The sequence below is a fragment of the Perca flavescens genome, chromosome 13, assembly GCF_004354835.1.
Source record: "Perca flavescens isolate YP-PL-M2 chromosome 13, PFLA_1.0, whole genome shotgun sequence".
Taxonomy (NCBI): Eukaryota; Metazoa; Chordata; class Actinopteri; order Perciformes; family Percidae; genus Perca; species Perca flavescens.
The window spans coordinates 10,580,922-10,608,376 of NC_041343.1; the positions used below are offsets into that span (position 1 = coordinate 10,580,922).

At 40.3% G+C, this 27,455-nt stretch overlaps 1 protein-coding gene across 2 annotated transcripts in view; it reads right to left on the reverse strand.

Annotated features, from left to right (window-relative positions):
- Window positions 1–27,455, reverse strand: part of gabra3 (gamma-aminobutyric acid type A receptor subunit alpha3) — a 110,669-nt gene that overhangs the window by 55,626 nt on the left and 27,588 nt on the right. For both annotated transcript variants that reach the window (XM_028595806.1, XM_028595805.1), the window contains exon 2: window positions 23,766–23,872. In XM_028595806.1, coding sequence (XP_028451607.1) covers window positions 23,766–23,851 — 86 coding nt within the window. In that variant the 5' untranslated portion in view covers window positions 23,852–23,872. The remainder of the gene's footprint in view (window positions 1–23,765; window positions 23,873–27,455) is intronic.

Here is a 27,455-nt window from a genome sequence, read left to right on the forward strand (position 1 = left end):
AAATGTATATTTTGAGGCTACTTACGCATTCAGTCGGTCTGCGATCGTCTGCCTCACTTTCTCCCGCGGTTTCATTACAGCAGCAGCGTTTTTTTTTTTTTTTTTTTTTTACAAACGATGTCTTTCTCGTTGTCAAAATTCCAAATGAAGCTGCTGCTCACTCTGTGTAAAGAATACACAATGTGTATTCTCCATTTTAGCTTCAGTAAATCTGTTATAGACCTCACGGTCTGTTGAAGAAAGCCGTGAAGCCATGGATGCACGGATTAGATTAGGACAAGGCTTGCTTTATCTGTTATCCTGGATTTATAAATTCTACTTTTGTGCAATACCCCCCAGCCCTCACGTTTTATTTCTGACAAAGTAGCTCCGCAAGGAGTGTTTCGTAGCATTAAACCCCACTTGCTGTAACCACTGTAACCACAGGTGTTGCCAAATCAACCAGGATGAAAAATTAAGAAATACGACTCTAAGAAGAGCGTACTAATGATTAGCCAGATGATGTGAGATATTTGAGACTCATTATCTCCACTCACAGCCTGACAAGCCAGACCCACATCAAGATGTTGGGTCTGGGAATTCACCATTGGCAGGGCTCAATCCGAGGGGCGGGATAAACGGTTGTCTGTCAAATTCCCTCTGCACGCACTAGGATAGCGTTAGAACCAACCAGAGCAACGCTAGTTAATAGATTAAACTTTTGCCGTATCTGGTCAGCAAAACTCCAAACACATCTTCCTTTTTTAAGAATGACTTCAGTGCTTAACTCCAAGTCTTCCAGAGTCGCGGCCAAAGTCGATTCGAAAGGCCGCTGTTCGCCAGCAGCAGCAGCAACAGCCATCTTTGTTTTCAAGTAGCAGGGAATTCACGCGGAACTCTGCCTTCCTCATGTTAAGCCCGCCCACCGACTCTATACACGATGTGATTGGCCTGACCAGAGTTTGGTTTTTCCAGCTTGCAAGCCAACTGAGAGTTGCTAGACTGACCCTGGCTGCAAATTACATTTGCTGCCGCTAGGGTGCATCTAGATTTCTAGGTTACTCCACTGAGACTGAGCCTCTTAATTAACACAAAGCTCACGATCTGCACCTCATTGAGTGGGGCACAGTTTGATACAGTATAGTCTGGGTATCAAATGGGTACCTAGGTGTACTGTATAATTAAGCTCTGCCAAAAATATGTTCAAATAGGACAGTGTCAATATTTGATATTTGAAAGTAATATACTTTACATTTCTGGCTTTTCATTCACAAACCTTCCAAAAAGTGACAGGCATGTGTGTTTGAAGCAACTCAGAAAACACCAAATAACAAAAAGCTTCAGAAATGGCTGGGGCGAGCTAAACTGCAATAGATAATATCTCCCTTAACATGAATCATATATCAAACAAAAAGCCTCTGTGGCCTCAGACCGCACCGGTGGACACTTAAATATTAACGAGAAACCTTTTGTCCCTGTGAAACCATTCTAACAATGTCTGCTCCTCACTAAAATACCCACTTCAGAAAAAACACAGTATTTGTGTGGTGTGTAGCATCTGTGTGCTTTACTGAAACACACACACACACACACACACACACACACACACACACACACACACACACACACACACACACACACACACACACACACACACACACACACACACACACGCTATAGCTTTCAGTATGAGCCAGCTGTTAAAATTCCCTGATGAGGACAAAGAAATGGGACATTTCCATAATTTTTGTTAAAACACATGCAGGTTTTTGTAATCATGCAGCCGCTTGTTTTACTTCCTCAGTCCACTTTATTATTCACACTGTCAGTACAAGCATATGAATGCCTATTAACAAAGAAAGGCGAGAACAATCAATATATTCCTCAGCTATTCACATAAAGAAAAAAATATTTAGAGAGAACATGGGTGGACATCGTTTATCTGAATTTTGCCTGAAGGAGAACACGTTGCATGAGGAGCATGAAAGGTAGAGGTACTGTAGGTGTAAACACTGGAGATGTAAAGACAGGCTTCTACAGTGTTTCACAACAATGTGATGCTAAATTCAACATATTCTGCATCCATAAAAGATTTATATTGGTCATGGGTTTAGCACATAAATAATGTTCATTTGTTAAATAACTGCCATGCTGTCTGATTGCATTATTCTGTGTGGTCGCTGTGAAATTGAAGTTTGATGGTTAAAAGTGAATTGTGAGTATTTGATCATGAGGTGACTGACAGGTCTTTACCAATGCTGTGTGAGGCAAGCCTGGAAAACTGTGTTGGTAAAATTCCCCAAGACACATCTGACTGAAAAAAAAAAAAATGTTTTGTTGTTTTTTTTGCAACAAAATTGGAAGACATTATTCACTACAACATTGCATGTGCATGTGGTTGTTAAAAGGTATAGGAAGGTGAAATTGAACTGCTAGTTTTGTTGCACCAGTTACGGTGGTAAATCTAACACCTTTATGACTCTGAAGCCTTTAGGACATTGAAGCACAAATGTAGCTCATAACATTAATAACTAGAGACAATTTCAGAAGAAATTGCGGTGTGTGTGTATATCTATCCATCTATCATCCATCCATCCATCCATCCCTCCCCAACTGAAGAAACAGACCCAGCCGAAAAGGAGGCAGACACACAGTTACTGTTAGGCAATTTTAACATGTTTGCCTGATCTGCCACACTGATTTGAAATGAAAGATTAATTAGCTGCTCAGTTCCATATTCATATTTATTTCACTTGTCAAATTACAAGTCTAATCAGTATCCGCATGATACTGTAGGTGATCTGCTGCTCAGCTACTAGTGTGTTGAAATGAATCATTGGGATTGCATCGATGCAGGGACAGACCATAATCAATTATTGCCTAATTTTTCACGGCAGACATGTTGACATGTCATAGTAGGAAAAGCAAAGGTGTATTCCAAACCATTAATGATGGCTGCATGCCACTTAGGAGATGTCCTGGTGTTGTGCATGCTGACTCACTGATATAGCTTACTGGGACACTTGATGGAATTGAGCCATCGTTAAGGTTATCAGTTTCAGCTGTGCTTTTCCTACTAGGACAAGTAAAAATGTCTGCTGTGAAAAAGATCCATGATGTTACTTGTTAATTTCCCGGTCTCTGCTTTTGTTTTTGCCTTTTTGTCTGTTGTCTGCTGTGTTCAGGCTCCGCTACATTCAGAAAGTGTCTTTAAGAGCAGATACAATAAAAAGGGGAGTTCATCCATATATCTGACGGCTTGAATTTGTTGATGGAAACCATGTGTGGCAATATATAATAATATTGAGGAGGTGGCACATCGTGATATTGATTTGAATCGTTGCCAGGATAATCGTAATTGAATTGTGACACCAGTGAAGACTCACACCCCTATCGGCTACATCATCTAACAGACTTTTAAAGCTTTGACACTAAGTAAATAATGTCAGCGCTATTGGCTACCAAATTATATCAAAATATTCAATGCCACAGTCAGTTAGGGCAGTTTAATAGGTAATAATGCTTTTCTTTGCTACACAACTGTACCCAAAGTGACTGCTGATTGGCGAAGGGTCACTAGTTGCTACAGGCAGAAAAACAAACTTGCAGACGCCTCCACACCTTTTTTATTATTATTATTTTTTTTTGGTACACTGTTGCAGAAACTGACCAAAGTCTGACATTTTAAAGTACCAAAATTGAGAAATCATGCTTCACAATTTGACAAGAAAATCATTTCCACATCCAACAACGCCTCCGACTTAACGGAGCAGTGAAAAGTGCACAATGTTAACCTGAGGCAGGTTTGACTGGAAAACAAACAAATGTGGATTTTTGAACAGTCCAATATCAAAAGCTGCAAGTCATTATCACATGAAAAGCTTTAATTTGGGATTTAAAGGTGTTAGGGATATTACATTCATGGTAGCAGTAAAAAGCAGTAGCACATTAAACACAACAGCTTCATAGTCAGATTTTCTGATAGAATCATTAGATTGGACAAATACTAAGTCAGGGATATTATATGTCCTGGAGCGTATTGACAATTAAACAACTTTGTCTTTATTCTGTTTGTGCAAACAGACTTTTAACTTAACTAGAAGTTTAAGAAGCAACTCTGAAATGTTACCCTGTAAAAATAGTTTCTTAATTGGCCGTGTTCTGTAGAAGTCATCTCTTTAATTATTGCTTAGTCCCATTTCTGCACCGGATTTACAAGGTTCTTCAGCTGACATGAAGGGGGCTCTTACTCTTTTCTCTTTGAAAGAGGAAAGATGAAAAATATTTTATTTATTGTAAAATATTAAACTTGTGCAAACAAGTTTACAGGGTCCAAAAACCACAGTATGTACTTTACATACAAAAGCCTTTGAATACCTTTCCATGCTTTCATGTCACAGGTGTCCACTTTTACCGTGATGGAAATCATGTTCATGGATGTTGCAGATCATAAAGTAGGCAGTTTCTACTGTGGAGCTCCTGTCCTGTATGTTGGGTGACTGGTAGTCTATATCGATTCCTTTAGGGGATTGCTCCGGTGCTGCTGGAAGTCCCTCACCTTCCGCTTTCTTGGTGATAGCATTCTAAACTCCGGTGGATTTATGAGGATGGTTAGGCCTAACTGCTCCTCAGATCTCTGCAGGGTAAATCCAGACAGCTAGCTAGACTATCTGTACAATCTGAGTTTTCTGTTGCACGGCTAAAACAACTTTTGAACGTACACATGTTCCACCAAAACAAGTTCCTTCCAGAGGTTATTTTGCAGAGACAACGTTGCTCCGTCTGGCACTTAGTGATTAGTGTGATTGGTGCCAATAACGGCAATAAACCGGAGCATGTTTTTCTTCTATCCAGGAATGCTGTGTGGACTAGCCAGCCCTTTCTCCGCAGCTCTGTGGAGGTCGGTCTGGCAATGTGAGGCTAGGTGACTGGCAACATGAGAAGGAAATGGGGCTTGTTTCCTCCTATGTGGATTTGACCGTGGCGCGCCCCCACGGCAACATTTCTGCCCCCCACGGTATCAGAAATAGGGCTGCATTGTTAGAGTGCGTGTCAGAGAACGTTTGTATTTTAGGTGCATTATTTACATGCTGAAGTAGTTACACTGCATTAAGAGAATGTAATTAATAGTGGGTTTATTGTTATTTGCTACAGAATGCTTAGCCTCTATGTCAAGATCAAAGTTGGCTTATAAAGTAACTCAAAAAAATACAGTTCAATCACAACTGAAAATATGCCTCATTGTGTGTGTGAATAGAGGTGAATACATATATTTGTTTGTGTTGCAGCAAAGTGTCAGTTCAGTTTCATGGGGCGGGGGGACCTGTTCGGACCTGCTCCCACTGCTAAAAAAAAATCCTAAACGAAGCACTGTGGGGGCATAGACTTTGTAGGCTGGTGGGAACAAATCTGTGTGGGCTGAGCAGTCAGACTTAGTGGAACGGGCATGTACTGAGTAAGTGGCCTGGATCTGATCCAAGGTTAGTGCAGTGAACCAGTCTGACAGGTGAAGGATTGCAGACTTGGCCAGGGAAGAGATGTAGTAGTGGTCTCTCAGGGCACACAGGTGCCTGCTGCCAGTTAGGAGGTGTGTGGGGGAGGTGTGGAGTGAGTGGGGTAGCTGTAGCGAAGTGAGCAGTAACGAGAGCTGTTCGCGGGGTGCAGTATGAGATGAAAGTGCTTCATGAGCTGACAGGGTGATGGCAAGTAGATGAGAGAGGAGGAGTAATCGTATAAGTTACAGTTCAAGTGTGTTCCATTCAGTGACTGATTTTGACTTGTTTTATGAGGCAATTTCTTTTATCCTACAACCTCTGGATGTGGAATAGTTGAAGCAATTTGGAAAGAAAATCCTCTCTGTCCACACAGCAGTGCACACATTTCGTTATCCGCTAAAGAATAGAGCCGAGGTGACATCAAAAGAGGCCGGCAAAAAAAGTTGACCAATTAAGTCAAAACCTGTGGTCGGTGAATGTACTGCTCCTCTGTCACCTACACAGCGTGGCTACAAATGGCTTAGAAGTCCCATCAAATTGAATTATATCCTTAATGGGATATATTTCCATTTAAAGGAGGGTGATGGGGTGTTATTAGACAGTGAGGGATCAATCTGAAGTGTAGTCTAATGGGCCTAGTTAGTTTTATTTGATAGAATGGCCACTGGTTTAATAGTTGGACTTTTACCAGAAGGTAAAATGATTACATTTGCTTTGACCGTACAGCTAAACAAGCTAAGGCTTCGTTCAGACCGACTTTAGCTCTGCATGAAAAGTTTATTTTGAAGGCTGGTCCAGTCCGGCGACACAGCAGGGGTGCTCACGCAAACTTTGCACTAGCAAGTTGCGTTTTAAGCTCTGTTTTAAGTTCGTGGCTCTCTGCAGGACAGTGCTCATAGCGGAGACACATGCCGCTACAGTATATCGATGAGGACTGGTGGGTTAAATTGGCGGTCCTACACATAGAGTATGCCAGGCAGACACACAACTGAAAACCTCGCATGTGGATGTAGTGGAGACGGGCTCGGACATATGCTCTGCGGACTTGTCTCGGTCGCACGGACTCGGAAGCGGTGCCAGGTAAGCGGCTGCATGTGTCCACCACATTGCGCGCAACATTGCGGCTGCACGACTAGTACAAGTCCGCACCTGTCCGCAGACGCGGAGCCTCAAAAGTATGTCCGGGCATCCTGGACGGGTGAACTGGGACTCCATAATGATCGGTTGACCAGGGTTGGCTTTCGGTCAGAAAAATGTTATAGGATTGTAGTGCTAATTCTATGGAGCACTTATTAAAATTGGCTTGGAAAGGTGCTAATGTTGAACTTTGATAAAAGAATGCGAGAGGGAAGAAACAAACTCTGATTCAATATCATCACAACAAACATTTGGCGGCTGCCGTGACTTATGCAACTTTAATTGAAAGTGGGCACTTTCCAGAAATGCCTCGGCATCCTCCCCCAACTACCTCATCTCTCTCTTAAGTGTGTGTCACCCCCTCTGGAGTGATGTGTGAGCCATGGATGACTGATAAGCATCCTGATATCCATCCACCACTAAAGAGCCCAGACGATGCACTCGCTGAACTGCCTTGCTGCTGAGAAACGGGGGCGACCGAAATCGAATGGGAAAGGGGATTAGTGAGGCTGCTCAGAGCTTTGTGGAGAAGATATATTGGAAGCTGATGACTTTTCTTGACTGTGTGGTTATGGCTGCACTAGTTTATTTATTATATATGTGGCAACAAATATTTAATTCCATCTTCCTGTCATCTAAATCCCACAATGGGGGAAAAGCGAGGGGGAGGGGATGTCTAATTAGCACATTCTTGATTAATAAATAATAAATTCCAAGCTTGAATTCATGCATGAGTTAACCTTTACAACATAACTAATCTTCCTAACCAGGTCCTCCCACTCATATTCTCTCCTATTCTACCAACAACATATTGATAATGTTATGCAGCAGCGCATTATGCAGCATATTGTCTCCAATGGATGCCTTGTAACATTCATAGCCTTTACAATATGACTGATTTTTCTTTGTTTGCTTCTTTCTTCGGTCTTCCACTTGCCTGTTTTGTGCAGATAATATGCACAGGAGAGAAACTGACAGGGGGAGGTGATAGCTGCTAACACACAGTAGCTTTGGCTGACACCAGGGACAACTGTCACATCTATATTTGTTCATCTAGGACAAGCTTTCTCATGTTCCTTATTTCATCATCCTTTTTGAAAGGAGCTGCCCTAATAACCTATTTTAGGTTTGTGGAAAGTGAAACTAGTGTAATTAAATGTGAAAGCACATTTTTAAAATGTAGATAAACCAAGTGCTTTTAACATATCTGAACTACAGAGGATTTTGATTTCTTTAAAGAATGTACATTTTTAGCCATGCTAGCAGTGTGGCTCTTGGTAAGGCAATTTGGTCGGTCTGCCCACCGCTTTGGTCCAGACTGAAATATCTCAACAACTATAGAATTGATCGATGACATTCATGGTGCCCAGAAGATGAATCCTAATGATTTTGGTGATCCCCTCACTTTTTCTCTAGCGCCACCATGTGGTTGCCTTTTTTGGTTTCGATTGAAATGTATTGACAACTTTTGGATGGATTGTCATGAAATGTACACACATTCCCCTCAGGATAAATTTTAATCATTTTTATGATTCCTTAACTTCTCATCTAAAGCTATCACCACTTTAAAAAAATAAATAGAAAATTCATCCAGTTCTTAAATGCCTGCAAAACATTCCCATCAGCCTCCGCTAGAGTTTAGTGTTAATTAGCAATGATAGCATGCTAATGTGCTAAACTAAGATGGTGAACATGGTAAGCATTATACAGTACCTGCTTAGCATCAGCATTGTCATTGTAAGCATGTTAACATGTTGACAATAGCATTTACATATGTATAGACTCAGAGCTGTTCACATGGCTGTAGACTTAGTCTTATCACATTTTTAAGTTTTTTACACAATAACCATTGTAGAGCTGTAGCTGTATAAGTCCACCCATCTTTCCCCAGTTACTTCCTCCCAGCTCTTCCTCCGGGATGCCCAGGCGCTCCCCTGCCAGCTGGGCTGGAGTCCCTCCAGCATGTTCTGGGTTGGCCCCCGGGCCTTTTCCCAGTGGGCCATGCTTGGCACACTTCCCACGGCAGGCACCTGGGGGACATTTTTAGCAAATGCTCAAACTACCTCCACTGGACACACTTTGTAATGTGTGTTTGCAGTAGATGCCAAGTTAGATCATGTGTCCACTAGGAACATTTGTTTAGAGCACGGACTACTTTTCAACCATTGTATTGACTTGAGAGAACACGCTGTTACACATTTCAGACAGTGCCAAGATATTTGCATTGGCTTTCTTGCTCCGAGCAGAGGACTGCTAAAACTATTTCAACTTGGGTTTTCATTAGTTGTTCAGCCATAATGGTCAGCACTTCTTACCCAGCATCTGTTTAACACTTTCAGCTAAAGCAAGAGGTGGAGGCCAATTGGGGCCTCCTTGCCCCATTGATCACCATTAGATGCCAAAAGTTGGAGACTGTGTTTAACAGGCACAATCTGTTCAGACAGTGGAACAAGAGGAAAATAAAATCAATTGGAAAATGGTAATTTCCAGCTGGTACTACCAAGAAATGGTCCAACACTGCTGTTCTATATCCTGTACTTGATGGGGCTGAGGAAAAAAAGCTGCTATCTGTGACTTTCTCTAGAAGTTGGCTTGATAATTTATTGTAGCACTTTGCAGTCTCAGCTCTGCATAGAAGTTTTGTTTGGTGAAGTTACATAATTGTGTGTTTACAGTGACATTTGTGTCATCCACTGAGAAATCACACATTTAAGTGTTTGGTTATGATTAAGATGAATTTCAAATGTCAAGCTGTTTTTTAAATGTAAAGTATCACTGGGTACATATTCTTGTCTTTGGCTAAACAACACTGCTCTATCCTTTCTAGCACTGTGTTCCTCTTTCCATTCAATACGCATTCATCCTCTTTTCCTCCCACACACAGCCTCAATTCCCCAATCCATCGCTGTAAAACCCTCTGCCTTATTTGATCTTGGATTTTAACAGTTTTCGCCTCTCTTGTTGTCCTTGATCTGTAACTAGCGTTAATTCACTGCCGTGACAACCAAGGTCAGAAAGAGGGCAGGGAAATGTCTTTTCAGACAGCTTTCGTTTCGCAGTCTGAGCAGACATCATCATCTGAAAGGCTCTGTACACAACAAAAAAACTGGAGAAATGTTATTTGAAAAATAATGAGAGCTTGGAGTTGGTTAAGTTCAGTATTCCTGTCATAACATTGCAAATGTTTAACCCAGTCAGAAAGTGCAGTCCAGACTCAATGTGGAAAATCACAGCAAGGTTTTACTGCAATTAATTCATTTAAAAAATCACATAACTGTGATTGAAGGACATATATTTTGCAAGAGAAGATATTTTTGCAATACAGAACCACAAATTAAATATGCTGGATAGGACAACAGCCTGCCTACAGCAGCAGGAAATTATCTAACATAACGATATGATCTGAAACGTGTGATATCAACGTTTGTGACACCAACCTACTTTCCCAGGCGCTTTTAGAAGAAAGCCACAGCTCTTGCTGTCACATACAGCACTGATATCTACAGGGATTACAAAAGCTTAATCACTTGCATCAGGAGCAATGAAGAGATCATTTATAACTGTAAGCATGCTCCTTAGCACTCCATGATATGAAGTGCTGTAAAACCTGACACTTTAAAAATGTGGTTCTTTGGCTGGACCCAACCACAGGGTGAGGGCCAGGCCTTTGAACGCAAAACTCTGTTGCTGAGTGAATGATGAATTTACATCATTGGTTTGTGTGTGTGTGTGTGTGTGTGTGTGTGTGTGTGTGTGTGTGTGTGTGTGTGTGTGTGTGTGTGTGTGTGTGTGTGTGTGTGTGTGTGTGTGTGTGTGTGCGTGTGTGCGTGTGTGTGTTTCCTTATTGACCATTGCCCTTTCATAATGAATTGGCACAGAACAGGCTCTGTTCAGTTGTGTAGTATTTGGTTTAGAAGCCTATATTAGTGATTTCTAACGGTAGAAAGTGCTGCGAAACTCTGTTAAAGACCACTGCTGACTACATGTAGCTATATGCTAACTACAAGGAAATACTATAATATTCGCTGCCAATGTCGTGAATTTCTTCCCGATTTTCGGATCACATTCCTGCTGGAACATGTCCAGTTGCGTAGTGTTTGGTTTATAAGCCTTTAAAAGTCTCGCTATGTACATCCGTGCACAGCAAAAATGCGGACACTCCAGAGATCCAGAAATGCTGACCCATCAGAGCAGACTACGGGCTTGTTCGGGAGGGGGGCTTAAAGAGACATAGGTTGAAGCAACTATGGGCAGTATGAGAAAGTGTTGTTTGAACATTAAAGGCTATAAACATGTTCTAGTAGAAACACAAAAATACAAGTATGAACCTGAAAACACGAATAATAGGTCTCCTTTACATAAAGCAGTTCTCCATTATTTGTCTCAAAAAGCCTTTACCATGTCGTGTGATGGGCTTCATATACTTTAGTACACAACAAACAAATACTGGGACCACTAAAGATGAACTCTTGACATGCAGTAATACACCACTGACTATCCCTGTAACAATTTGGCCACAGCTAAGCACATTGACCATACACAGTCCAGACATATACTAGGTTAAAACAACCTAGTCTTGTTCATGGAAAATGACAGGACCAGTAGATGAGTTCATATGGTAAATAATTTATTATAAAGCCTCAGGGAAGCTAGATTAAATACTCTGGAGCTGGTAACCTTGCGGCTGAAATTCTGCCTTTTTTTAATTCAAAATCTCATTACAATGTCCAAGGTATACAGCGTTATTACAGCTGGAGGAGGGGAGACAAACAGAAACCAATACATCAAATAGGACTGTGCTGAGTTTACACATAAATCCTGGCAACACAGGCCACACTGCACTCCCCCTAACCCATCTAATTCCCTACCAGGGAGTGTGTGTATTTTTTTCTTTTATATTGCCTAAATTGCCTTGATTTAGTGATCCTAAAGCCACAGGTAATGGACACATACAACAGGGTCTCTACAGCAAACATATGCAACCCCATCTGGCTGGGCAGCGTATGTCATATCATTTGGTCCGCTGTGAAACAAGAGGCTGAAAATATTGGAGCTCCTCTTTCTGATTATTTGTATGCTTGAAAGCAGTGTTCGGCTTTCATAGTTTTCTATCTCAGTAACACATGTTCTCTCTCCTCATCTCTGATTAAACTTGTGCATGTTACTGACAGGTATGCTGTATTAGAATGAACGTATGAAATTGTTTGTGTCAGTGATAGGAGGGTAAATATGCACCTTTTCATAGGAAATATTTCCCAGTTTACACATTGGATATAACATTGGATATAACATTCATTGAGGTGTTGCCAGAATAGCCTCTGCAGTAAAAGCCTGTCCGTGGCAACCTGTGTCAGTCACAGAAGTCCATTGCCAACCACACTGCGACATTAAGGACATTCAGATGACCTTCCATACGCACAGCGCCACAACTACATCACTCAGACCAAGTCATGGAATAGACTCAACATAATGGAGTCTTTCTTTAACATGAGTTAAATAAAGCTGTTACATTTGCTAAAAATCTGCTAATTTGTAATGAGATAACATATTTGATATATGGTGGGAGTAAGTGATTAGCACTTGGTACTGGAGTGACCTACTTATGTGATGGGAATTAGGGCTGGGCGATATATCGATATTAATATCGATATCGTGATATGAGACTAGATATTGTCTTAGATTTTGGATATCGTAATATCGTGATATGACCATAAGTGTCTTTTCCTGGTTTTAAAGGCTGCATTACAGTGAAGTGATGGACTTTTATGAATTTACCAGACTGTTCTAGCTGTTCTATTATTAATGATTATCTAAAATCTAAGTGTGAAGATATTTTGCGAGAGCACCAACTGTCAACTCTAGAATATATCGTCGCAATATCGATTGAGGTATTTGGTCAAGAATATCGTGATATCTGATTTTCTCTATATCGCCCAGCCCTATATCAGAAAATATGGGACGTAGAAATAAGCGCTGAAAATGTGTAGAAGAAAAATTTAACAATTTAAAAAGTTGGAAAAAATTAAAACGAACTGAAAAAAAGGCGTCAAAAACGTTGAAAAGGTTGACGGGAAGACAACACAAGGGTTAATCAGAATTTATTTTTACATTTTATTGTTATTTGAACAGCTGAGCATTGAACCAGGTGAAGAAACCTGTTTATTATTTATTCATTTGATTTTGCAGCTGTTCACTGAAATAGCCGGTTTCTATGAAACTACTTGTGACATGTCATATTTGGCTTTGACTTTGACTGAGCATTTGCGCTCACTTTGCTGAAAAAATATCGGGATATATATCGTATATCGATATTCAGCCAAAATATATCGGGATATGACTTTCGGTCCATATCGCCCAGCCCTTATGGGAATGTACAGTATAGAAATTAGGGCTAGCAATGTTTTTTTTTTTTTTTTTTTTTAGTACTGAATAATTAAAGTTTTCTTTTTTTTTTCTCTATCAAATGTCAGAAAATTACCATCATCATTTCCTAAACCCTGAGATAACATCTTAAAATTGCTTGTTTTCACCGATCAACCGGCAGTACTATAAGTAATAATGTTAATATGATTCAGTTTACTATAACATTTTCACAGTTGGGAAGGTAAAACTATAGAATGTCCGGGAAAAATGATTTTTTTAAATATTTCAAAACTAGAATCAGTTCATAAGAGTTGGCAATTAAGTATTAATTCAATTAACTCAATAACAACTAATCAATAAGAACTACTAGACATCATAGTAGGTTAGTTCTCCACCGATTACAGCATTGCACTCCTGTTAACATTGTTATACACATAATGGACAGTTAAAAGACAAAGTATCAATTGATGCAGCAGAACCACAAATATCGTTATTGTTCTACAAATTCTTCTTCATTTTCAAAACCGGCCGCCTACATTGCCCACAATGCATCTCGAGGCAAGACCCCTACATGACAACCTGGTGGCGCACATCACACTGCCACTTGTGACACCTCAGAGGAAGGTGGTAGAACTATAGGCACAACAAAAGCTGTGAAGGAAGTGCTATCGCAGTGCAATCTAACAGCAGCACAGCTGATACCTATTAGTCAAGTAGTCTTCTTCATTAGTACGCCTCGGGGACAATGGCTTCCTACTGAACACCTTGAAGAGTTAAGTGTAAATAAACTCACTTGAAAAAAATGCTGAGCTTATACTGTACAAAACTGTTTATCTTGACAATTTATACAGTTGTTAGTCATTTTAAAAGTGACCCATAAAAGAAAAGTAGTCGTCTGAGGCTAATTACTGGACTGGAAGTGGCACCAGCTCCCAGATTTTATGCCAGCTGCATCATCTTTTGTCCTTGGTCGATGACTTTAATTGCCAACTGTAACTGTCCCAAAACCTGTGTAATGAATCTAATGAACTGTTATAACATGACATGAATATGTGTTACTGCCACTGGTTTAACAGACAGGGCAGTAAAACCATCCAGAGTTTAAGTTTGGAAAAGGCTTTTTCATAAAATTGCCAAAGAAGTCTTAACAGCTTCTGTGTCTTTTACATTTTAGGATTTAACTTTTGGCAAGTGTATTTTATTTTATTTATTTTTTTAGTCCATGACGTTGTGGATCTTCGACCAGGTTCAAATATTCGTTCAGAAAACAAGCGATGAGCCTTGAGCAGCAGAAAACATTTCTGCAGTCAGCATTACAAGAAACGGCTCACCTACTTTGAGTTTCCAACAATAGGAAATGAGTGTGGAGTGTGCAATTAGTTATTATTTTAATAAAAAGGATTTGTTTTGCTGGCAGCAACACAGAAGTGTTATACTGTATGTATAACTCCTATGAAATAACCCTATTTAAAACTCAAACGCCTCAATAAATCGAGTTTACCTTGTTTAATTGTACATCTACACTTTCCATAAAAAACAGAACCCTTGACCCATTCTGTGCAACATCTTCAAAGACACAGTTAGGTGTAAGGATTTTCATCTTTATTGAATGGACCTGGTATCCATAGTGTTACCTCAGACCCAACTTCAGAAGCAGTCGGGGGTGGATGTTGCTGTTGCTGAAAGATATAGGATGTACTGTACTGAAATGAGTGTGTTTCATATAGACAATGCTCCATGGAAAGTGAGTCTGTGCCATTTCCTCAAGGAATAAAAACCGAAATAAACAACATAAATGCATAATGCAAAAGATACGGCTTGAGCTACTGTATGTTAGAACAAAAACAACAATTTAATCTTACAATTTCATGGATTGGTAATATCTTGAGGGTCCATTCTGAGAGGCATCAGACATTTAGCATTCAGCATTTGTGTATTTCTAGGACGAAAGGGTCCGTGTTCAATGTGCAGCTGTGCAGACACCTTCTGGGAAATCCAATCCAGCTTCAGCTCGATTCATGCCTATTGGGGTTGTCCGCTAATTGGTTACTTTGAAGATCATTGGCCAGATGCTCACCATATCAATGGAGGATTGACTGAAGCTCAAACGTAATTAGTGCACAGATCAGTGACATTTTAAAAGGATGTGGTTTCACATGACAATACATTTACTACTAGCAATTATTTCTCTAGTTGTTTACAGCTAGTCTGCATGTTCTCCAAGAAATCAAGCCTGTAAATAGAATATTAACAGGACCTCGAGGTAATTGCAGAATGGATAAAACACAACTTTAAAAGACTGGAAAAAAGGTTTAATATTAAAGAAATAAAATCTGCTTTTTATGAGTGCCTTTTTTAATGAATATTATTTTTTAAGATTTTAATCACCCTTCCCATCACTTGAGATTAGGGGTGGGAGATATTGACAAAAATGAATATCTCGATATTTTTTTTCGATATCGATATTTAGACGATATTTTTGAAATCCTTCTAGAAGTTAAAAGAAGCCCTGTTCGGAGGCTATTTTGGTGGTTCTCTTGGGAAAATGTACAAGCAAGATGAAATCATAACCATAAACAAAGGGCTCTGTTCTGTAACACATTGCACACAACCATGTCCTTATTGGAAGCAGTCCTGGAGCTGGGACAGGGCCGGGTCAGACTAGGTTCTGATTGTCCTTCTACTTGGCTGTATAGTCCTTCTGACCGGGACTTATGCTGGGATCTGGAGTTGGATGTGATCTGACTGGCCCAGGTGAGGGAGAGGTGCAGTTCTGTGTGCTTTTTTGATGTCAGAGTATACATGGTCTAGTGTGTTCTTCCCTCTAGTAACACAATCTACATGCTGGGAGAAAGCTGGAGGGGAACAGACTTTAAGGACGCCTTGTAAAAGTCCCCTGTATCCCGTATCCAGGTGATCGCGCTGCAGTTTGTTCACTATGGTTAGCAGTGAACCAAACTTTTGCTAACGTTAGCATTGGGCGCTATGTAGACGGCAGTGTGCTGTTTTTGTAGTAAATAAAATGGTCAGTATATTACCAACAGGGCTCCAGGTCAGGTGAGCCGTGCTGGTCAACGATCCTTCAGTTGGTACTCCATTCATTGTGCACAAAAATGCAGTCCTCCGCCTCTGGTCGTGCCGGAGTCATTTTCTCATTCTGCCGGTAGATAGCTAGCTCGACGTGCTAGCGCAAACAACATGGAGCAGGCACGGCGCCAGGATTCCAGTTTTGGATGGGCCAGACCAATTTTGGGTGGGCCTTAAATTAAAAACGTTATCAAATCCCTGTTTAACCTAATACAAATGACTAATATAATATGGCTAATATACTGTTATATTATATATATTATATGTGCTTACATAATAAAGATTGTAATAGCTTGATGCTATTTATATGTTGTTGCATTGTAAAAAGTTTCGGTGCAAAGGACGGACCTATCCGCGATCGCTTGCCTTGGTTCTGCCCAAAAGAAGAGCGCTTTGGAATCTCCATTACGCACCATACCTGGTTGCGCTATAGCGCATCTCTCCTAACCTAAGGCCTATAGACTGTAAAAGTGGTCAGGAATCTAATATTTCCCCAAAACATAGTTTAGTTCTGCTCGTATAACATGAAGCCGAATATTTCACAATTCTTTTCAATTGTTTTAAGTTTTCAACAATATACAGATCAACAACCCTGCCCGACAGTTTCAATCAATACTCGGCCACAGAGCGTGTTCATTGACAACGTCATCTGTCATGTAAAACATAGACTCAAGTTATTTCCTTACTTTAGTGTGATGATTCATGTTATAGTTTAACAAAAATAAATAAATCGCATTAACAAGCCCTAAAGCATTATTGGCCATAACAAGAGAAAACCATGAGGGAACAACAACTTGACAACAGTAACAAGCTGTTATAGAAATAGAACTGCGCCTGCAGCTCTGTAGCGGGTTATGAATTGATTATTTTAATCCATACATCTCCTATAACGACATAATACAATATAGGCAGAGTAGCCTTCACATACCTTACTGTTATCCTCTGGCGGTCCTACACAATTAATCTCCCTAAAGAAGAAGTGACCGGATACTTTAGCACTGGTTGAGTTGCGGGCTCATCCACGGAAGACCGATCCACAGGGCTATATCCATAGGGGCTATATCATCCACTCGCGAGGTAGAGGCAAAGGCTAGCACCGGCGCTGGCCGCGCTAACCGCGCTAGCATCGCTAGCATCCTGCAATGTCCGAGACAAATATGTGCTAGGCGTTGTGGATCTCAGCTCTCCTTCATCTCCTGGTTGCAGCGGTGACTGAGAACGTTCGTGCACGTTCAAGGTACATAAACAACGGCTGTTACAACCTTGTCCTTTACTGGAAATGATTTTCACTCTCTCAGATCACTGGGAGCTAGCCTAGCATACCTACAAGCTACATCCGATCCGAACCTCACTGTCTGCTGAACTTGTGCAGAAACATAAAAATAGACATGACCAGTTTTTTTAAATTGTTTTTGAAAACTAAACAATTTTAGTTTTGTTATTTAGACAATTTTAGCACAAATTATGAGATTATTTGCCAATTTTTAATAATTCTTCAACAAATTATAATATATTAATTAATTAATGGTTTTTTGAGGAAATGTTTTGGGCGGGCCTAGGCCCGTCAGGCCCACCCATAACGCCGTGCCTGACCTGGAGGGCTCGGTCAGGCTATTTCCTCCGGGATGTTATGAGCCGCCTGGAAGGCTCTCGTAACGGCTGTGTTGTATCGTGGTCCTGTATTGATTAGTTCAGTGTGGCTGTACGTACTTGTATAAATATACACGACAGGAGAGCCGCTGGACAATCGCGCACCGCCATCTTTGTTGACATGAGTGAACGTCATAACGCGCAGGTAAGAACTAGTAGCAACTTACTCTCGTGCGGGACGATCGTGATTTTGTACAAAATATACAGTCAAACAAACCCCTACAGTATTAAAATCGCTACATATAATTGTTTAGAAGCTTATAGTGTGCGTTATTTGTTTTCTCTTTAACTTCCTTCAGCTCTTTTCATGTTTGAGGGGTCGGATTGTACAAATTATGAAATATTCGATATCCCAATTAAACGAGTCTAAACGATATATCGCCCACCTCTACTTGAGATCATACTCACATTAATAGCTGAGATACAGGGGCCACAGACACTACACTAGACAAATTGAGCAATAAAACTGGTTAAAGAAATAATTTTTTATCCTTTTATCTAAACGACTTATTTGTAAGTGAAAACCAAGGTGAAGGTTGGACATTTGTTTTAAGCATCCATTAGATCTTACAGAGGTTTCTGGTATCACTTTGACCTACTGTACCTGCCCTAATTGTGTGTGCATGCAATTTAACAATGTTGTCCATGAATGTAACGCCCACTTGACCAGTCCTGCTGCTCTAGGCCCCTGATCTCTACTAAGAAGATGGCTTTGAGTCCACTTTGGACCTCGCCAGTTAAGCTGATGGATGAAATTATGCAATAGTCATTAGATGTAATGCATATAACTGTCGTTTTGTTGTAAGCTACTGTAAAACAGGAGGCATATATTCACTGATCATTTCGGATTTATCATTAGTTACACCTTGTGAACTTTTGACTTTCTTCTCTTTGGTCTCAAAGTTGAAACTATTTGCCTGGTCATTCAATCAGCAACGTGGCTCAGCCATGAATACATTACCCTTGTCCAGACCTGTGACACATTAACCTTGACAACACTACCGAAACAAAATGTTATTTGTTGACCAGGTCACATCTCAAAGTGATGCCCCTCTCGGCCATGCTGTGAATAATTCATGTGAGATGGGGTGAGAAAGCAGGTAGAGGCTAGACAACTTCACTTCAATCCATAGGCAAAGTGTACATATAGCACTCTCATCCGTAAAGCTATCGATTATGTGCCACATTAGCCAGCAGCTTGACAATAGGTTACCAACTAAAATGGCAACAAGACAGCCAGAGTGTCCACACTTGTTAAGCGTTGACTGTAGAAGGGGAAGGTGGTGGTTGGAAGCGAGGCAAGCTGAAGGATTGAAAGACCTTCGCCGAATAGAAAAAAAACAACACAGCCTTCTCATTTATATGTAACACATGGATTCGTGGGAATGAAAGCTTAATCAGCCCCCTCTTTTAGTGTGCGGGAAAGGAGGAAATTTGGTGATGTGCAGAATGACAGACCCTTATATAGAGGATTTGTCTGTTACACCTTAATCCATTAGGAAAGTCTCCTGCCTCAACTGTAGTAAAGCCGATTTGGAGCTTGCCGATAGAATCAGTGAGCATCAGTGGGCATCAGGGAGGTGGCAGTTCTCAGTGAGAAACAGCTCTGCTGATATGCAGATATTCCGGGAGCATGTGCATGCTGACGTTCTGAGGATTATTTCCAAACTCCAGTAACTTGAACTTTGATGGACAATTAATATAAACTTTCACTTTTAGATGCAAATTTCCAAGTGAAATTCCATTCTTGGTACATGTTTGGATTTCTCAAGAGGCAGCATAATAATGTCTTGCTGGGAAAAAAAATCCATAAAATGTGTTTTATATAATTAAAGAATGATGTGCAAGGGCTTTACATATGTGCTCTACATCATGTCTCAAGTAATTGCAGAAAGATTAACATTTCCTTCCAAATCCTTGTCACATGCTGTGTTAGGTCCATGCTTAATGAATTGCATTGACTGCTTCTGCCCTGCTGGAAAGGGTGGGATGACAATTTTCTGTCCCTGAATATGTCAAACCTTTATGCATTTCCATTATTAACCTGCATGCTCTCATGACATCTAATGGTTTTCCATATTATTTATTAACATCCTTAATACTAATGCCAATCATTGTATCATCAATCTTCTTTTCTGGCCTCATGCTGCATGATCAAACCAAAACCACAGCCAGGCTTCCAGTACATTTGCAGTTTTAACTATGAAAATATTATCTATTAACTGCTTTTAGTTGTAGTTGCCAATGTGAAAGTAAATGTTTAGACATTTGTTCTTTGAAAATGTGGTAACATACATTATTTGATATGAATCTTTGCTATATCTTTACCCTTAATGTATCTAGTCCAAGGGTTTGTCTGACACTATGGGTTCCCCCACAGCCTATGTTTGCTTTTAGCAAATTGGCAGTTTTGTTGTCATTACTTAGAATTCCTCACGGGGTATGCACTATAGCTTTAAGGTACGTTGAATGAGCTATTAGCAGTTCCTGTTTGCAATGCACCCATGGATGTGCAGACAGCCATCACTGGATTACTTTGATACTGAAGAAAACGTAAAAGCATGATGATTCTCAGACAAGTTGTGGAGTTATAAGGATTTAGCAGATCTCTGGTATCCTCAAAGTGTAGAGTACATCACACTGAATCTAAGGATATGTATATCATATTTTGACACAAATTGCGGCTCAGCGTCTCTCCCTCCACACCCACCCCCCCTCAACTCTCCTCGCCTCGCAGTTTGAAAAACCTCTGATCTAGATAGATTTGGACACCTGAGCATTACACCTCATTCCAAAACCATGGGCATTAATATGCTGCTACAACAGCCTCCACTCTACTGGGAAAACGTCCCACAAAATGTTGGGACATGGCTTCAGGGATTCAGGGAGAATCCCTGCGTACCCCGAAGAGCACCAGTGAGTTGGGCTACTGATGTTTGGTGATGAGGCCTGGCGTAGGTTGACTCAGAGTTAAGCGCGTGCACCACCACTACAAAAAGGCAGCATGAATGGAGCCATGATACTACGATTCACAATGGTAACAACCACAAACAAACTGGTCAAAGGGTTTACATCATGCACCTGCAATACTGTGGAACTCCTTTTTAATGGCTCTTACTGGTTTGTGTCCAGGGAACACTACAAAAACGTTTAAAAAATGTTTCAGAGCGAGTCACACTCTTCTGACAGCTCTGCATACAGTGGCTTTACTAATGTGCTCCGCATCACCAATGTTGTAAAGAAAACTGCCGTTTGCAAATAAATGTAATGTGACACAAATAATCTGCTGGGATGTAAGCGCATGTCCACCATGGGTGACGTTAGTGATTTGAGGAAAGATAAGGTTATGTAGGCTACATAACTGATAGACTGAGAAGAAAAACAATACCGTTCAAATACGTAGGCTAGTATCTGGAAATGAAAATGCATCTATAGTCGGGCCTCAATATCATCTCCTGACATATGTTTAACTCCCTTTCACTAAACCTGCTTTCTGAAACGGGCCCCAGGCCTGTCGAGTTACAGTATTCCACACCAAACTGCAAAAATTATTTCTTTATACATTGAATTCAAATCAAAAAGCAATTCCTTGGGTCATTGTTATGTTGAAACAAGAAAGGGATCCCCACAAGCTATTGTCACAACATTGGAAGCTGTAGTATTAATATTGCCTTTCATTGAAACTAAGATGTCTAGCCCAAACCATGGAAAACAGATGAACCACATACACCATGTCCTTTAATGGGAAAAGCATAGAGTAACTCCAAAGCGCATATTCTTGTAAAAGCTCTCTTTGCAGGTTCATTTATATATATGTATTACAAATTCTGGGCTAGATTTATCAAGCCATTTGCGCTTGTTTTCAGGCATTAATTGTTCGCAAAGACTGACTTAACCGACGCAGGCTATTTACAAACTTATATATTCCGCGGTATTTACAAAGCCTCTATTCTGCAGGGGAAATTCAGGTCTAAACCAGGAAGCGCGTTTCCCTGTGTGAAAAAATTGACCTTATTCAATGGCAGCAGACTAAAAACTAAATAAAAAAAAAACGCCTGCATGTCTGTTCCATTTTTGATCAACCATTCTGCGATTATTTAACTATAAAACACTCTCTTTAATGATATAACCCCATCGGTTGGGTTGACATACAGTACAGGCCAAAAGTTTGGACACACCTTCTCATTCAATGTGTTTTATTTTCATGACTATTTACATTGTAGATTCTCACTGAAGGCATCAAAACTATGAATGAACACATATGGAATTATGTGCACTGAAAACAGTAGCCACCCTTTGCTTTTTTTGATAACTCTTATTAATAAAAAAGCAAAGGGTGGCTACTTTGAAGAAATTAAAGAAAATATAAGACATGCTTTCAGTTATTTCACACTTTTTTGTTAAGTACATAATTCCATATGTGTTCATTCATAGTTTTGATGCCTTCAGTGAGAATCTACAATGTAAATAGTCATGAAAGTAAAAGGAAACTCATTTGAATGAGAAGGTGTGTCCAAACTTTTGGCCTGTACTGTATAAATGATATAAACATATGTATACATACATAAAGCAAACACAACAGTATCATAACAGACCGCACATACCGTCATTCTCTACAGAGATCTCAGCAATAGTAGATAGCGTGTCTATTTCTGGTGGACCTGAACCGGTTCTCCTCGATTGTGCCCGGTTGCTCGCTACCTTCTCTTTTGTTCTGCGCTTGATGTCTTGCCACCGTTTTTTTTACCTCCTCCACTTCTCTCCATGTAGATGATAATGAGTTGATTTTATTTGTTATGGCAATCCAAATTGAATTTTTTTCCGAGAGTGTGGATGTTCTGCCCTGATGTTCAGGTTTGTTGTTACTTCATGCACTAATAGGTCAAATTCATCATCACTAAATTTAAGCTTGCGCTTTCTTTTTCCCATAGGAAGATCCATGATAGATACATGCGGGCCCATGCTTTGCTCTTTTAGCAGGAGGGCGGAGTATGCGCTGATTGCCTGATGGGTGTCAGGTTTGATAAATACTACGCAAAATGAGGAAGCATAGCCTTCGCCACAAACTCGCATAAACTAGTGTTAGTAAAGCTACCTCACTGTGTGCTCCTAATATGCAAGAGAGCTAAGTGGCACAATGACAACGCAAACTGGGCTAATCCCTGTCACACTGTTCTGATTTCTCTGCCCAGCCTGCTTTCTTCCAGGTTCGATGAGCTTTTCCTAGCGTGCAAAATCTTAAAGTGATTTACACTCCGCCGCGTCTCCCTGCCATAACATCTTACCTTATCAACAATGCTAACATGGCAACCTGTGCAATCTTTTCGTTTGAAATTACAAGGAGTGGGGTTAGAAGGACTTCTAGACATGCAGGAGTTTTTTTTCTTTTTTGCTGACTCTATCACACAAACTGAAAAATGTGCACAAGATGTAGGAGTGAAAATGCTGTGAATGGCCAATCATGGCTGTGGTGTGCTGCACCATGCAAATTAATTCACCAGTCAGTGAGATTCAGACCGGTGCAGAGGAGAGCCCAAGCTACACTTAGATAAGAGGATGAGCTCACTTTAGGTTTGTTCTTTTTTAGGCCTAACTTAGGACAATATGTCATGGGTTCTATTTTAATCCTCACACAAAAATGTGAAAGTCAGAGGGTTGGAAATGAAGAATATTCTTTCCTTATTAATTCAAAGCTTAAGGTTTTCCCAGGCAGTCCTCCGGGGGTTTATTTTGTCAACATCATTATAGAGGTCTGGTTATTTCATTTGCCAAACTGACAGTCACAGCTGAGACCATCTCACTGTGTAATAATAATAATACAAAAAAGGTTTGCCTTTTCTCTGCTTACAATATAGATGATATTTTGCTTCTAATGGCGTTGGTTAGATTACAATGTCTGCTGCAGCAGTGAGACTGATTAATAAAGTTATTATACAAAACGCATCACCAGAACATCCACTGGAGGGACAGTGTCGGGGGAAGGAAATGGTTGGAGAGGAAGTTAAATAGCAAACCGAGGGAGACTGAGAGGTACAATACAATATGTTGTTGTACCTGGCTTCGGGAAGGAGGTTGAGGAGCAGGAGAATGATCCACCAGCCCAAGTCCAGTGATTTAGGCTTCCAATGTGCAGCAGCCATATCCGTTCAAACCGAGGACTCCTGTAGGAATGACAGAAGAGTGAGAGGGAGATGATATCATACAGTACTAACTGATAACGACTGGCAAACGGCGCATTATTGACTTAAGAAAACAATGTCAAAATGTTCATAGCTTAACAGGTAAGTGCAGAAGTGATGGACATCAAATGGTTGACAAATTAATAAAATATGTTTCTCAACATTCATTTGAGCCTCTATTAGAGTACGCCACCCCCGCTTAACCCGCCTGCGGCTCACTGGTTTATACTTTTGGTTTATGTGATTGATGGGGTCTGTTTTGTCGCAAACTGATACTGACATTTTTGTGCCTAAAATCACGTGGCTGTCAGACATCAAGGTTTTCATTTTGAGAGTTTTTCTTTTATTAAGTGACATAAATCATACAATGATTTACGAGACCTTCAGAAAAGTGGTGGGAGTGTTTTTTATAAAGCAAATTCAGCATCATATGTTGCCACTTCGCTTACTAATCGGTGTAGAAAAGAGACAGGTTGACTGTGTCCATTTTCAGTTTGGAACGTTACTAATATTATCTGTACTGAACACACGTTTTCTTTAGTCCATGGATGTCCTAAACACACACACACACACACACACACACACACACACACACACACACACACACACACACACACACACACACACACACACACTTCTGTCTGTCATTCCACAGTTAACCAACCAACACCACTTTAAGCTTTGTTTGTATTTATCGCTGTGTCACTCTCTCCTGCACGTCGGTGAGCAGTGGACATTTTCCGAGTAATTAGCTTGGGCTGTGATATTTTCCGTGAGCCATTTGGCACACCTGTCTGGAGGAAACATCCCCCCCCCTGAGTCTCTATCTGCTTATCCCAAACACGGCTGGTTAACGTGCCTGGTTATGCGACTCTGAATATTGTAACTGCGTTATTTGTGATGAACGGTCAAACGGCTAATCTTATTTTAGGCAAGACATCAGCTCTAGTTCATATTTAGTTTTATCAGTTGGGTCCTGGGCGGGGCAAACGTATTACAATGCTCAAGTTCTGCTTCACTCATTCAGCGGCAGTGGTAAGATCTGTTCATTTAGTAGCTCTTGTCTCAAAGACACAGATTGGCTGGGATATTTGGTAAATCATTTTATTATGTTAACCATATACAATATTTGGCAATTGCTAATTTCACCTTTTAATGGTACATAAAGTTATTACATGATCACGTTGTGGTACATCATCTTTCATTCTTCATGCTTTTTTTTTATTTATGCTTTTCCTTCTTTTAGTTTTTTTTGGGGTTAAAGGAGTTGCAATACTATTTTGAGATATTAGGAGGCAGGGAGTTGCATAGATATATAAAGAAAATAATATAACCTTAAATTAAGTAAAGCTTAAGGTACAACCCTCTCTCCTCACACCAATCATGTTTGTGCAGTCCCTAAGTTATCTATCTATACCGTTAACTTTTAACATCACAGATGTGGGCCTAAATAATCCAGTTTATCTCGAAATGAATACATTGAATATTCAATAACCTACCTAAATACCCTTGAACCAAATTAAACGGAATACATTACTGTGAAATAAACAGTCCTTGTGAGTGCTTGGGTCTCTCTGCTTCCACCCACAAGACCCTCAGTAATCATGAGCGATGACGTCGATATTGAGTAGCCCATAAACACAATTCGACCAAACGCTATTCCAGGATAAAACACAATATAAAAACCCTGGAATAAACACATTATACAGCAGTACGGTTTCCTACTTCCTTATAACTCCACTGATAGATGTTGCATAGCGACTGCATTTCTAATTATTACAAGGCGGTTGCAGTCTGGCAATTACAGACCGATTAAATGACCGCTCATTAAAAATACATGAATGCAGCCGGGGAAAAAACACACCAGGAAGATGAGGGAAAAGAAGCCAAATGTCTGCGAATGACTGAGGTACAGCAGTAACACGGCCACTCGAGCATACACACGTGCAGCAGCTGTGTCGTACTTAAAAGGCTTTCATTGTGCTTTTGTGAGACTCAGCCCCCCTTTATTGCCACCGTACAGAGAGAAGATCAAACACTTTGGAGGAGTTAGTGTTCTCAGTGCCCCTGCGGAGCACCGATCATTACAGGAGGAGTAAACAAATGAGTGGATGTAAAAGACACACTTCGGGCGTTCAAATAAGACGCTGCACTGATAATGCTACAGTACAGCCTGTGACCATCCTACTATTATGTTGGTGATGATCTGACTTCAAACGAGCTGTCTTAATATTGATTGTAACTGAGCACCAAATGAAGTAAAGATCCACATTTAGTCTTTACACTGATTTATGGTAGGCTATTGATTTTTTTTTTCAGACTGCACGAAATAATTTCGTACTAAACGTAAATCGGATAACACTTGCTTTCAAGTTAGGACACTTTTGAATAATTTGCGCCGAAGATGGAATAACATTTAGGATCTTGCAACAGGCAATTGACTTTAAACGTAACAGAACTGTACATTTGCATTCATGTACAATACTTTTGCTAATGAAATTGTTCTTTTAATTAGCTGCACAATAAGAATTGTCATTGTGTTTGTTTGTTTTTTACAGGCTACATTACATTAAGGGCAACACATTGACACACATACATGCCTTGCCGTGTATGCACCATTTAAAAATGTTTGTGACAGTTAACTCTGGCTGTCAACTCTGGCTCCATCTCACTTTAATATAACACTGAGCGTAGCCGAGGCTATTTAGTTTCCCCAAACAAACATAGCCAGACGGTGTGAGATGAGTATAGCCAAATACATTCTACATATAACATTATCTCTGATAGAACTAACATACATTTACAATAACGTTAGTGCTTAGAGCACATTAGACAAGCTACATGCTAGGCTTGTGTCTGCTTCCCATGTAACCAAGAGCAAAGACTGGACACTCTTTCCGGTGACCCAGCCTGAATTCATAGGCTGTGGCTAATTTGATTGATTGCTTTCTAGCTAGTGGTAAGTTCAGGAAGTGTTTCGCCTTGTCCCGCCCCTACTGTACTGTGATTGGCTACAAACGACGACATGTCAAGGTTGGACGCGGTTAAGGTTAGGACAAAGAGGTCATGGCTAACGTTCGTACTAGCCAATCATAGCATTGTAGGGCAGAACTAGGCGGAACGCTCTTGGGGAAAGAAATAACACATTCAGGGAGAGTCTGTCAGCCTTGAAGTGCATTTGTGCATTCTGCAGCAGGGACAAATGATAAGCACTCATTCTAAATATGCATCTCTCCAAAGCAAATATGGCAGTAATCGTTGTCCTTCAGAAATGAGGTCGCTAATGTAAAGATTAATTGTACAGCCTTACTCTGACTAACCAGACAATTATTTAAACTCAAACTACTTATGTGTGAGCAAGCAGCTGATTTTTTGGCAGTTTGTAACCCAGAGATACTTTGTTAACAAATTGATACTTTGTGGTGAGCCAGTGGTAAAAATCTTGTTTTAACAAATTGATACTTTGTGGTGAGCCAGTGGTAAAAACCTTGTTTTAACAAACTGATACTTTGACATCACTGCTTGTGGCATTTAGCATCATCACTAGCCTCATTGTGCATCAGAT